The sequence below is a fragment of the Oncorhynchus mykiss genome, chromosome 3 (genome assembly GCF_013265735.2).
Source record: "Oncorhynchus mykiss isolate Arlee chromosome 3, USDA_OmykA_1.1, whole genome shotgun sequence".
NCBI lineage: Eukaryota > Metazoa > Chordata > Actinopteri > Salmoniformes > Salmonidae > Oncorhynchus > Oncorhynchus mykiss.
In genome coordinates, this window is record NC_048567.1 from 7,573,832 (window position 1) to 7,586,256 (window position 12,425).

Below are 12,425 nucleotides of genomic sequence, written 5' to 3' on the forward strand. Positions count from 1 at the left end.
ACACACACACACACACACACACCACCTGACTCTGGTTGGCACACACAAACAAAATCAGATATTACATTGTTTATTCCTTGCATATTAAGACTGTACAGAAATTTTAAAAACTTGGAATTAAATGTGACCTAAGCAGCATCAAAAGCCATGTCCATTGCCTCACAGGTTTGGTTTCTCCACAGGTCTAGGATCAGCAGATTGGTGTTAAGACGATGCTTCACACGCACACACACACACACACACTGCAGGTCTCCAGACCGACTGACTCAGGATCCGAGAATGACAGAGATCCTCTGATACACAAGGCAGCACATCAGTTTCCCAAGCCTCCAGACAGGAATACAGAACTGCATCATGGGCACTAAGAGGAGCAAATCCACACACCAGGGCCATATAGTACAACATGTAAACCATGACATATTATACAGTCCTACATATTTGGTAGAATATTTTACAGGTAACATGTACCGTAGCTGAAACGAAATTATGTTGTTAGAAAACAGTTTGGCAAACGTCTTCTATTTTGGAGTCAAACTATGTACAGTATCTACTGTATATAATGACAAGACTCATACTTACACTGCTTCACATGCTGTGTTTAACATCTTAGCTGGTGAGAGAAAAACAGAGGAGAAAGAGTGAAAAGGAGGAAGAGAGAAACACATCCAGAGACACGCAGAAAAGAGAACCTCACCCTCGTGCCCCTCTCTCCCTCTCGTGGTGTCTCAGTCAGTCAGTCCAGTATCTCCTTGATGCACCAGCAGCAGAGTACGAAGTAGAGGCACTCCTTGAGGGACTGGATGAAGCCGTAGGCAATGTTTCCACCAAGGAAGTTCTTCCCTCTGCCTAGGCCCATGGCCATGTCACGCAGGTTCTGCCCGAGGGAGGAGGGCATGGCCTGGGGGAGAGGACGCTGGGGGTGCATGGCTCTGTGGCACTGCTCCACACGGAGGACAGGAGGAAGAAATTATAGAAATGGGAGATGAGAGGAATAGGGGTCAGGTCAATCCCAGAGGAGTTGAGGAGGAAAGGAAGAGGAGAAGACCAGGGTTGGACTGGGTGTGAGTGGACAGAGAGCTCCTGTCCAGAGAGCTCCTCCTATAGTGACATCAACACTACCAACACCAGGGGGTGTTCTCTCAGCTCCTGATCTTTCTCTATTATATTCTTCTACACTCTGGAACACAGACACACCAGTCACCCCTGGTTATGAAAAATTCTGTTCACTGGCTCTGGGTGTGTTCTGCACCCCACCACCCCTCTCTCTCTCCCTCCAGCTCTCTCTGCATCTCTAGGGTTTTTGCCAGTCTGGAACAGTCTCTCCCTATGTAAAGCATAATCTATCCACCACACCTACGGTACACCCCCCAGGATAGTTCCAGTATCACCTGCTCAATGCAGCTCTACTGTAAAAGCGCACAATATGCCTCCTCTCTTTGTCCAGGACTGTGTGACTGTCTATTGTTTCTCTCATCTGGTAATATGTGTTTTGTGTTCTGAACAGGTTGAAATAAGTAAGCCCCACTATTCTGATTTCTATATTGTTGGATGACTGCGTGGTGGTCATCGTCCAGGTTGAAATGATTCTGAGAATGGCAGCTATAGGACATGTTATCACCAGAGGTCTGAATATAGAACATTTGCTGACATGGACCCTGCACCAATGCACATTCTCTAACCCCAGACCCTACTGTACACCTTGGCACTTAATGTAGAAGCACAACTAGCCTCTATCTCCCCCCTGTGGTAACTCAACTAGCCTCTACCTCCACCCTGCGGTAACTCAACTAGACTCTACCTACCCCCTGCGGTAACTCAACTAGCCTCTACCTCTCCCCCTGTGGTAACTCAACTAGCCTCTACCTCCCCCCCTGCGGTAACTCAACTAGCCTCTACCTCTCCCCCTGTGGTAACTCAACTAGCCTCTACTCCCCCCCTGCGGTAACTCAACTAGCCTCTACCTCCCCCCTGCGGTAACTCAACAAGCCTCTACCTCACCCCCTGCGGTAACTCAACTAGCCTCTACCTCCCCCCCTGCGGTAACTCAACTAGCCTCTACCTCCCCCCTGCGGTAACTCAACAAGCCTCTACCTCACCCCCTGCGGTAACTCAACTAGCCTCTACCTCCCCCCTGCGGTAACTCAACTAGCCTCTACCTCTCCCCCTGTGGTAACTCAACTAGCCTCCCCCTCCCCCCTGCGGTAACTCAACTAGCCTCTACCTCACCCCCTGCGGTAACTCAACTAGCCTCTACCTCCCCCCTGCGGTAACTCAACTAGCCTCTACCTCTCCCCCTGCGGTAACTCAACTAGCCTCTACCTCCCCCCTGCGGTAACTCAACTAGCCTCTACCTCCCCCCTGCGATAACTCAACTAGCCTCTACCTCCCCCATGCGGTAACTCAACTAGCCTCTATCTCCCCCCTGCGGTAACTCAACTAGCCTCTACCTCCCCCCTGCGGTAACTCAACTAGCCTCCCCCTCCCCCCTGCGGTAACTCAACAAGCCTCTACCTCCCCCTCCCCCTGTGGTAACTCAACTAGCCTCTACCTCCCCCTGTGGTAACTCAACTAGCCTCTACCTCCCCCCTGTGGTAACTCAAGTAACTTCTTCCTGCCCCCTGTGGTAACTCAAGTAACTTCTTCCTGCCCCCCTGTGGTAACTCAACAAGCCTCTACCCCCCCTGTGGTAACTCAACAAGCCTCTACCCCCCCTGTGGTAACTCAAGTAACTTCTTCATGCCCCCTGTGGTAACTCAAGTAACTTCTTCCTGCCCCCTGTGGTAACTCAAGTAACTTCTTCCTGCCCCCCTGTGGTAACTCAAGTAACTTCTTCCTGCCCCCCTGTGGTAACTCAAGTAACTTCTTCCTGCCCCCCTGTGGTAACTCAACAAGCCTCTACCCCCCCTGTGGTAACTCAAGTAACTTCTTCCTGCCCCCCTGTGGTAACTCAAGTAACTTCTTCCTGCCCCCCTGTGGTAACTCAACAAGCCTCTACCCCCCCTGTGGTAACTCAAGTAACTTCTTCATGCCCCCTGTGGTAACTCAAGTAACTTCTTCCTGCCCGATCCTGTCTCTTTCCTTGTCCTCTCATAATCTCCTTGGTCGTCTCCTCGAAGTGTAGAACTTCACTTAAAACAATATATCGTCCTCACCTGTATTTAGCAGAATAAATAAGTAAAGGGGATATGTTCTATTTAATAGTTATGAATCAACATTTAAGAAAACACATCACAGGAGACCAAAGTGTAAATCCAGAAACTGCATTTTAAAGCCAAACTCACCAAGAAAGATTCATGACATATGCATTTATATGCAATCTGTGATTTCAGGTACAGGTGTAAACAGATGTATTTCCCCCCCAAAAGAACAAGAGCATTACAACAGAACTGTAAAAAGTACAAAATTAAATCAATATTTGTGAAGGCTAATTGAAAATAACCCTTTGGCTTTCAAAACTCAAATTAAAAAGTACATCAAAACAACAATATAGAAAGTGTAAAAACAATGATTTCCATGCAACAAAGGCAACTGTGATGAACAATGACAACGCTAGAATGTTTCACAAATTATGTAGAGGATAGATGATTCCTTTTACACACACACCTTGGGGCTTGCATACTTGTTTTCTTGTTGCCTATCCAGGACCTATAGTCACTTAAACAGTCTGTGTCTAACACAGCTGTCCTTCCTGTGTGTTTGTGACAGAATGAAGCAAAGGCCTCACACACAGAGCACAAGTGCCACCATGTAAGAACTACACAACCCCCTACACTCCCAACCATAAACTCTGATCATCCACACATCCTCTCTCACAACACACACACAAGCACGATGAGAAAGATGAATAAAACAATTACCTGTCCGGGTTCAGAGAGCCCTTTCTCATGACTAGAGTTGCAAAATTCAGATAACTTTCCCCAAATTCCCCGGTTTTCCAGAAATCCTGGTTAAAATAATCCTAGAATTACACGAGCGAATAAACAGGAATTCCGTGAATCCTCCAACCAGGATTTCTGGAAAACCACAGGATTTTGCAACCCTACTGATGAGACAGAAATATTTTGTACAGCAGGTGGCAGATCCCAGGTTACTCTTCACTTCCACATTTACAGTTTGGTTTCAGCCTCCCTCAAAAACCTGGACATGGTTCATTGGCTAGAATCAAAATGAATTGGATTCAGAGAGAAAAGTTTTCCGTGGGTATTACATGTGAAATACAGTATCTGGTTCTGTCCCACCCATGTTATTAATAACATCTAAACAATAAAGACTTTCATTTCAGAACAAATAACTCAAACCAACCAATCAGATCTGATGTTATTTACAGGTGGAGTGGAAATCCTTCCAATGAGAGCTGCGACATCAAGCAACCGTGACAACAGGAAGTAAGAATGAATGTGCAATAGAGGAGCGGATTGGCATCACTGGACCTGGGTGGTGAGAGTCAGTGTCCTTTTTGCAGAGTCTTTGATGGACTGAGAGACCATGTGACAGGATCCAACAGTCCACTACATTTGGATTAAGTACATCAACTGACTGTACAATAAGCACAGTACATTAGGTGACAGGCTGCACTGGAGTGAGGTGACTGCATCGAAGAAACAAGGCACGAGTAAAAGATACAAAACATATCATGAAGAGAAGGAGGGAGAGGATGATTCCTCCACGTTCTCTCCCTCTACTATCTTCTAATTCCAAGGAAAACAACACGTCAAAGTCCAACATCTGACCAACGTTCGCGAAGCTCCCAGATTTTGTTGTGAACAGTGCTGATAACACAGTTTTCCCTGCAGTGAACTGAGAAGAATCATCACACACTAATGCTTACGCTAATGCTAACGCTAAAAGCTAATCTCCTGACCAAGTGTTGCAGCACATTTGGAGAGGAGATAAAATCTATGCTTTGAATGCTCTGGACCGAACGCTTTCGGCATTAAACACACTTCATCCAGTATGCCCCCCAACCCCTCCACCCCCCACCCATCCAGACAGAGACATGGCCATAGATTGTCAAGGCAAGCAGATATTAACAACAAATCCATTGAAAAGCAAGAAAATATTGGCATTAATCCGAACTACGATTCCAACACAGCACCGATTAAATTGTGACAGTCGCATTTGGGTTGACTGTGACATCGTCCTAGAATTGGTTTTGAACTCTTTCAGATGACATCGTGTCTAGGTCTGATGACATCTCTAGATGTGGAACCTCCCCCCGGCCTCCTGCCCCTTCCCAGTCTTCTCTACATCCCTCTCTATGTAAAGACACTATTCTCCCAATGAAAGTACATGACAGACAGACTAGCACACTGTATGTTGGTGTAGGAGTCATCTCCATGGTTTCTGCCGCCCCAGTCCAACCAAGTCCACTTTCTTTGTCATGATCAGGACAGAAAGGTAAGACCAGTCCCATGCAGACAGACAGGGAGACCAGTCCCATGCAGACAGACAGGGAGACCAGTCCCATGCAGACAGACAGGCGGATGTCGGACATCCTTTTATCAAACTCCACCTTCAGAGGCCGGAAAGAAACCTTGTCCATATTTGGACAGACAGAGACAATGGTTGTTGGTATAGCAACCCCCTTTTTGCATACAGAGACCGTGATATCACCAGGTATCACTCAGGGTCAATGGTCAAAGATGAAAGGTATTTTAATGGAAGTGGCTTGATGGTAAGCGAGGGCCCTGATTGGTGTGGACACAAAAATGTCAATGCATATTAACAGGAGGCCTGATCTCAGTCATGATTGGTTATTCATGTGTTCCACTGATATTTGATTGGCTGTTCCTGTGTTCCACTGATATTTGATTGGCTGTTCCTGTGTTCCACTGATATTTGATTGGCTCTCTGATGAGTCCAATCATCAGACAAGTCTTTGGAGTGCTTCTGTGACGGTGAGAGAAACTGTTTCCTCTGCCATGTCTGGATCAAGACCTCTCCCCCCATCCCTCCATTCCTTTCTCTACGTTTCACTCCTCCCCTCCAAGGTGCATAGTCCTCTTTTACTATGATAGAATCATTCAGAAATGATACAATGGCATGATTTAATTAATAATGCTCAGTTTTTTTACTAAATTGTATTAATTTCTGTCCCAATGAGAAGGAAAATAAAATGTTCCTAGGTGTTACTCCCACGTTCTTTGGAGGGATGGAGGGAGTGGACCTCGATGACGGAAGGATGAACAGAAGTAGGGATCACTGAGGTAACAGTGAGTCGTCCAGGAGGAGAGAAGGGTGTGAGGAAAAGCAGAGAGCAAATGATTTTGGCAGAAAGAGTGATAGAGGTGTTTTTTTGGCTTTCCTTAATGTTGTCAGCACTGCTTATGTGTGTAGTGTTTCTGAGAGTGTGTGTGTGTTGCATTGCTGTGTGTGTGTGTGTTCAGGCCCCGTGCTCCACTGGTTGTTGCAGACACACCTCACTGCCTGCTGATACGATGGGCAGTCTGTTGTCCATGTGGTAACTGATCAGGTGGCTCACACTCTCAAAGTGGTGGTCTTTGGTACGTACCTGAGTAGTTGGACAACACGCACAGACAGACACACACACACACACACACAGAGAAAGAGAGAGGGTCACAAAACATATCACGTCACAGCTGATAAGTGGGAAGGCTTCGGGTGGCTCGCTCTAACTCAGACACCTCTCCCTCCCAACTCACCACTCCCTCTGGGTCGACCAGTAGTAGGTGTTTGGGCTGACCCCCCTGTTGTCCAGTGAGGACGTACTGTCCAGGGGTGGTGCCTGACTCTCGAACCAGGAAGTCTCCGTCACGGGTCAGCAGTCTCTCAGCCTGCCTGCGACTCAGGCTGCCGTGGAACCAGGCCTCGCACTGCAGCTGTTCCACCAGAGGGGGCGCCGCTGAGACCCCCAGACCTGATACACCCAGGGAATCATCAAACGGCTCTGAGAGGAGAAGGAGAGAGGGCAGAGCGAGAGAGACGTTTTGAAACCATATGACCAGACCAGATTCATTCTTGATACAGTCAGGATACCAATATTCTAATTTCCCCTATGTCCAAACCCAAATGAATAAACTAATGACTTCTACTGTAGTGTAATTACTGCAATATAGCTGATAACCATTCTAATTAGTCTTATCTGAGATGACTGATAGTGACTGCTATAGACTGCAGGGCCAGTTGATGTATTGTATACAGACTCTAGCTGATAGGGCCAACTGGGACTCACTCATGTCGAACGCATCTCTGTGAGCATTGCCATTGGCTGCAGCTGTTGCGGGGCGGGGTTTATCCACATTGACGTATGAGGGGTCATCACACAGGTCCCGCCCTCCCTCCTTTGCTCCCACTGAAACAACCAATCAGAGGAGTTTAATCACATACCTGTCTGTCAGTATCACCTGGGAGGTGTTCAGGGATGGGAAACATTTAGAGTAGAACAGCTATATAGAATATCTGTTCTGCGATGTCACAGATAGAAGAACCCAGATAATTCACAGGATGTATAAATCTGAGGCATCTGTTTAGAAATTATTCTCACCAGCAGACATGGTGATAAGAGGAAGTCCAGTGGAGGAAGTGGGAGGAGATGGAGTTAGATTAAACCTACTATAACTACTAAGGACATGGTGATGAGAGGAAGTCCAGTGGAGGAAGTGGGAGGAGATGGAGTTAGATTAAACCTACTATAACTACTAAGGACATGGTGATGAGAGGAAGTCCAGTGGAGGGAAGTGGGAGGAGATGGAGTTAGATGAAACCTACTATAACTACTAAGGACATGGTGATAAGAGGAAGTCCAGTGGAGGAAGTGGGAGGAGATGGAGTTAGATGAAACCTACTATAACTACTAAGGACATGGTGATAAGAGGAAGTCCAGTGGAGGAAGTGGGAGGAGATGGAGTTAGAGTTAGATTAGAGTTAGATGAAACCTACTATAACTACTAAGGACATGGTGATGAGAGGAAGTCCAGTGGAGGAAGTGGGAGGAGATGGAGTTAGAGTTAGATTAGAGTTAGATGAAACCTACTATAACTACTAAGGACATGGTGACTTCTAGTGGACAACCAGAGACTTACACAACCAGATACTTTTTTTATTTTTTATTTAATTTTTTTAACCTTTATTTAACTAGGCAAGTAAGTTGAGAACAAATTCTTATTTTCAATGACGGCCTAGGAACAGTGGGTTAACTGCCTGTTCAGGGGCAAAATTACAGATTTGTACCTTGTCAGCTCAGGGATTTGAACTTGCAACCTTCCGGTTACCAGTCCAACACTCTAACCACTAGGCTACCCTGCCACCTCTATTTAACGTAAATATTTACATTGCATTTCTAAATCTGAATGAGCGGGTGTTAGGGTGCTAAATATCCATATTTACGATGAGCGTATTATTCAACTGCATGTATGATAGATGAATTCCTCTGTCTCTCCTTCTCCCGCTCTTTCCCCAGCCCTTTCACTGTGTAACCAGCCGTCATATCGGGTTAGTCCACTAGGGACTTTTCATTGCATTATGTTAGAAATCAACCTATAATCTATCCTGTGTGTGTTTATGTCATTCTGTGTGATTATTTAGTTAGTCAGTAAATAAATAATTAAGACAATTTGTGTATCGCTGAATCATCATGCAGACTAGGGTTGGTGCAGATTTAGGTCAACGACGTTCAGAATGAGACTGATATGAGGTAATAATAATTCATGGATGACTAATATGATAAAGGTATATTCTGATATTCTTCAGTCAATTTGGGGAAATTGTAACTCATTAAACAAACTTTTTCAGTGGGGCCCAAGATTGCTAATGAGTTAATTGTTACATCATTAATTTAATCACATAATCATTTAAACGTAGTAAATTGATTTGATTAAATAATTGTCATCGCATTAATGGTATTCACGTCACAACACCCCTATGGGAACACAGAGACCAGTTGACACACACACTGTCCTAGAGCAACACACACTGTCCGAGAGCAACACACACTGTCCTAGAGCAGCACGCACACTGTCCTAGAGCAACACGCACACTGTCCTAGAGCAACACGCACACTGTCCTAGAGCAACACGCACACTGTCCTAGAGCAACACGCACACTGTCCGAGAGCAACACGCACTGTCCGAGAGCAACACACACTGTCCGAGAGCAACACACACTGTCCGAGAGCAACACACACTGTCCGAGAGCAACACACACTGTCCGAGAGCAACACACACTGTCCTAGAGCAACACACACTGTCCAAGAGCAACACACACTGTCCGAGAGCAACACACACTGTCCGAGAGCAACACACACTGTCCGAGAGCAACACACACTGTCCTAGAGCAACACACATTGTCCTAGAGCAACACACACACTGTCCTAGAGCAACACACACACTGTCCTAGAGCAACACACACACTGTCCTAGAGCAACACACACACTGTCCTAGAGCAACACGGTCAATCTGACTCATTTCCTCTCACTGTGTCCGTGTCATTCTCTCACTGCAAGTCATTGTATTGTGTCACCTCATATCCTTTAGCTGTGTGTGAGTGTGAGTGTGAGTGTGAGTGTGTGTGTGTGTGTAAGAGTGAGTGAGAGAGTGAGTGAGTGAGAGAGAGTGAGAGAGATGGCTCACTTGGTAGAGGGGGAAGCGGCTGCTTGTGAATATCATTCTGGCCCGGCTGTCCATAGGGCTGAAAAGACACACACCAGAAGCAATTAAGATACAGATGGAAAAACATACATTACACTGACCAACTGACGACACACACACACACACTGTGAGGTGAATAAGGAGAGCGCCAGAGAGAGTGGAAGACTAAGGCCTGCTGTGATGTGAGAGTGAGACTGGGTCAGATGATTAGCCTACATACTGAACTGCCCTCTCTCCCCTGGAGCTGCAGTCTGGATTCAATACAATTGACTAACAATTACTTGATGTGTGTGTGTGTGTGTGTGTGTGTGTGTGTGTGTGTGTGTATGTATATATATATATACAGTGCCTTGCGAAAGTATTCGGCCCCCTTGAACTTTGCGACCTTTTGCCACATTTCAGGCTTCAAACATAAAGATATAAAACTGTATTTTTTTTGTGAAGAATCAACAACAAGTGGGACACAATCATGAAGTGGAACGACATTTATTGGATATTTCAAACTTTTTTAACAAATCAAAAACTGAAAAATTGGGCGTGCAAAATTATTCAGCCCCCTTAAGTTAATACTTTGTAGCGCCACCTTTTGCTGCGATTACAGATGTAAGTCGCTTGGGGTATGTCTCTATCAGTTTTGCACATCGAGAGACTGAAATTTTTTCCCATTCCTCCTTGCAAAACAACTCGAGCTCAGTGAGGTTGGATGGAGAGCATTTGTGAACAGCAGTTTTCAGTTCTTTCCACAGATTCTCGATTGGATTCAGGTCTGGACTTTGACTTGGCCATTCTAACACCTGGATATGTTTATTTTTGAACCATTCCATTGTAGATTTTGCTTTATGTTTTGGATCATTGTCTTGTTGGAAGACACATCTCCGTCCCAGTCTCAGGTCTTTTGCAGACTCCATCAGGTTTTCTTCCAGAATGGTCCTGTATTTGGCTCCATCCATCTTCCCATCAATTTTAACCATCTTCCCTGTCCCTGCTGAAGAAAAGCAGGCCCAAACCATGATGCTGCCACCACCATGTTTGACAGTGGGGATGGTGTGTTCAGCTGTGTTGCTTTTACGCCAAACATAACGTTTTGCATTGTTGCCAAAAAGTTCAATTTTGGTTTCATCTGACCAGAGCACCTTCTTCCACATGTTTGGTGTGTCTCCCAGGTGGCTTGTGGCAAACTTTAAACGACACTTTTTATGGATATCTTTAAGAAATGGCTTTCTTCTTGCCACTCTTCCATAAAGGCCAGATTTGTGCAATATACGACTGATTGTTGTCCTATGGACAGAGTCTCCCACCTCAGCAGTAGATCTATGCAGTTCATCCAGAGTGATCATGGGCCTCTTGGCTGCATCTCTGATCAGTCTTCTCCTTGTATGAGCTGAAAGTTTAGAGGGACGGCCAGGTCTTGGTAGATTTGCAGTGGTCTGATACTCCTTCCATTTCAATATTATCGCCTGCACAGTGCTCCTTGGGATGTTTAAAGCTTGGGAAATCTTTTTGTATCCAAATCCGGCTTTAAACTTCTTCACAACAGTATCTCGGACCTGCCTGGTGTGTTCCTTGTTCTTCATGATGCTCTCTGCGCTTTTAACGGACCTCTGAGACTATCACAGTGCAGGTGCATTTATACGGAGACTTGATTACACACAGGTGGATTGTATTTATCATCATTAGTCATTTAGGTCAACATTGGATCATTCAGAGATCCTCACTGAACTTCTGGAGAGAGTTTGCTGCACTGAAAGTAAAGGGGCTGAATAATTTTACACGCCCAATTTTTCAGTTTTTGATTTGTTAAAAAAGTTTGAAATATCCAATAAATGTCGTTCCACTTCATGATTGTGTCCCACTTGTTGTTGATTCTTCACAAAAAATACAGTTTTTATCTTTATGTTTGAAGCCTGAAATTTGGCAAAAGGTCGCAAAGTTCAAGGGCGCCGAATACTTTCGCAAGGCACTGTATATATCTCACCAGCGTAGCCCCAGGGCGGGCCCTCATGTCCACCAGTCCCCCAGGAGGAGGTTGTTTCCCGGGGAAGTTATTATAGTACGGAACATCTGCAGGGGGCGGTGCTCCCTCATCTTCCTCTTCCTCCCACGCTGAGCCATCAAACGGAGCCATCCTGAGAAAGGGGAGAGGAGTTAGAACTCAGGAGTGAGAAACACACACACACACACACACACACACACACACACACACACACACACACACACACACACACACACACACACACACACACACACACACACACACACACACACACACACCTGTCATGGGGGGTGACCAGTTTGGGGGGGTTCTTCAGGTACTGTTTGAAGCGTAGTTCGAAGGCCTGCCCTATGGTACTGATGACTTCCTGGGCCAAGCCCTCCGAACACTCCAGGATATGACACGCTGCACAGAAAAGAAGCAGAGAGGAGGGTAAACAACAGAGGTAAGGAATATTGGCACTGCCTCGCTGTCCAAAGAAAGGTACTGAACAGGGATTTGATGTGCTGCTGGATAAATATATTGAGTTTGTGTTTATTTTTACAGGGACAGTGCACATTAATCAATGTTTCAGTAAAAGTGCTGGTTTTAGCCAGCTGGCAAATTTTCAACTGCAGTCCCTGGGCAGGTTATTTAAAACAATTACAATATAGACAATCAATGAGCAGTGAGCACACGCAGAATAATATAGGACAAGCAACACGTAGCATGCAGACAAAGCAACAAAACAAAATACATAAAAGCAACAAAGTAGAGGGATGACATTGATGTAAGGTACTGAACAAGGACTGGATGTGCTGCTGGATAATCTATTGGAGGAATGACAT

General features: G+C 45.6%; 2 protein-coding genes across 5 annotated transcripts in view; both read right to left on the bottom strand.

Annotated features, from left to right (window-relative positions):
• Positions 1-21: 21 nt before the first annotated feature.
• On the bottom strand, positions 22-1,783 carry LOC110508498 (lens epithelial cell protein LEP503-like). The gene is made up of 3 exons (XM_021589059.2): positions 695-1,783; positions 580-610; positions 22-361 (listed from the first exon to the last, which is right to left on the bottom strand). Exon 1 carries the CDS (start codon positions 923-925, stop codon positions 734-736), a length of 192 nt encoding a protein of 63 aa, XP_021444734.1. The 5' UTR covers positions 926-1,783; the 3' UTR covers positions 22-361; positions 580-610; positions 695-733.
• A 1,393-nt stretch (positions 1,784-3,176) lies between these two features.
• Positions 3,177-12,425, bottom strand: part of LOC110520788 (SHC-transforming protein 1) — a 40,186-nt gene continuing 30,937 nt past the window's right edge. For all 4 annotated transcript variants that reach the window (XM_036967568.1, XM_036967584.1, XM_036967579.1 and 1 more), the window contains exons 8-13: positions 11,877-12,003; positions 11,581-11,731; positions 9,588-9,645; positions 7,193-7,312; positions 6,663-6,907; positions 3,177-6,511 (exon numbers count right to left, since the gene is read on the bottom strand). In XM_036967568.1, coding sequence (XP_036823463.1) covers positions 6,383-6,511; positions 6,663-6,907; positions 7,193-7,312; positions 9,588-9,645; positions 11,581-11,731; positions 11,877-12,003 — 830 coding nt within the window. In that variant the 3' untranslated portion in view covers positions 3,177-6,382. The remainder of the gene's footprint in view (positions 6,512-6,662; positions 6,908-7,192; positions 7,313-9,587; positions 9,646-11,580; positions 11,732-11,876; positions 12,004-12,425) is intronic.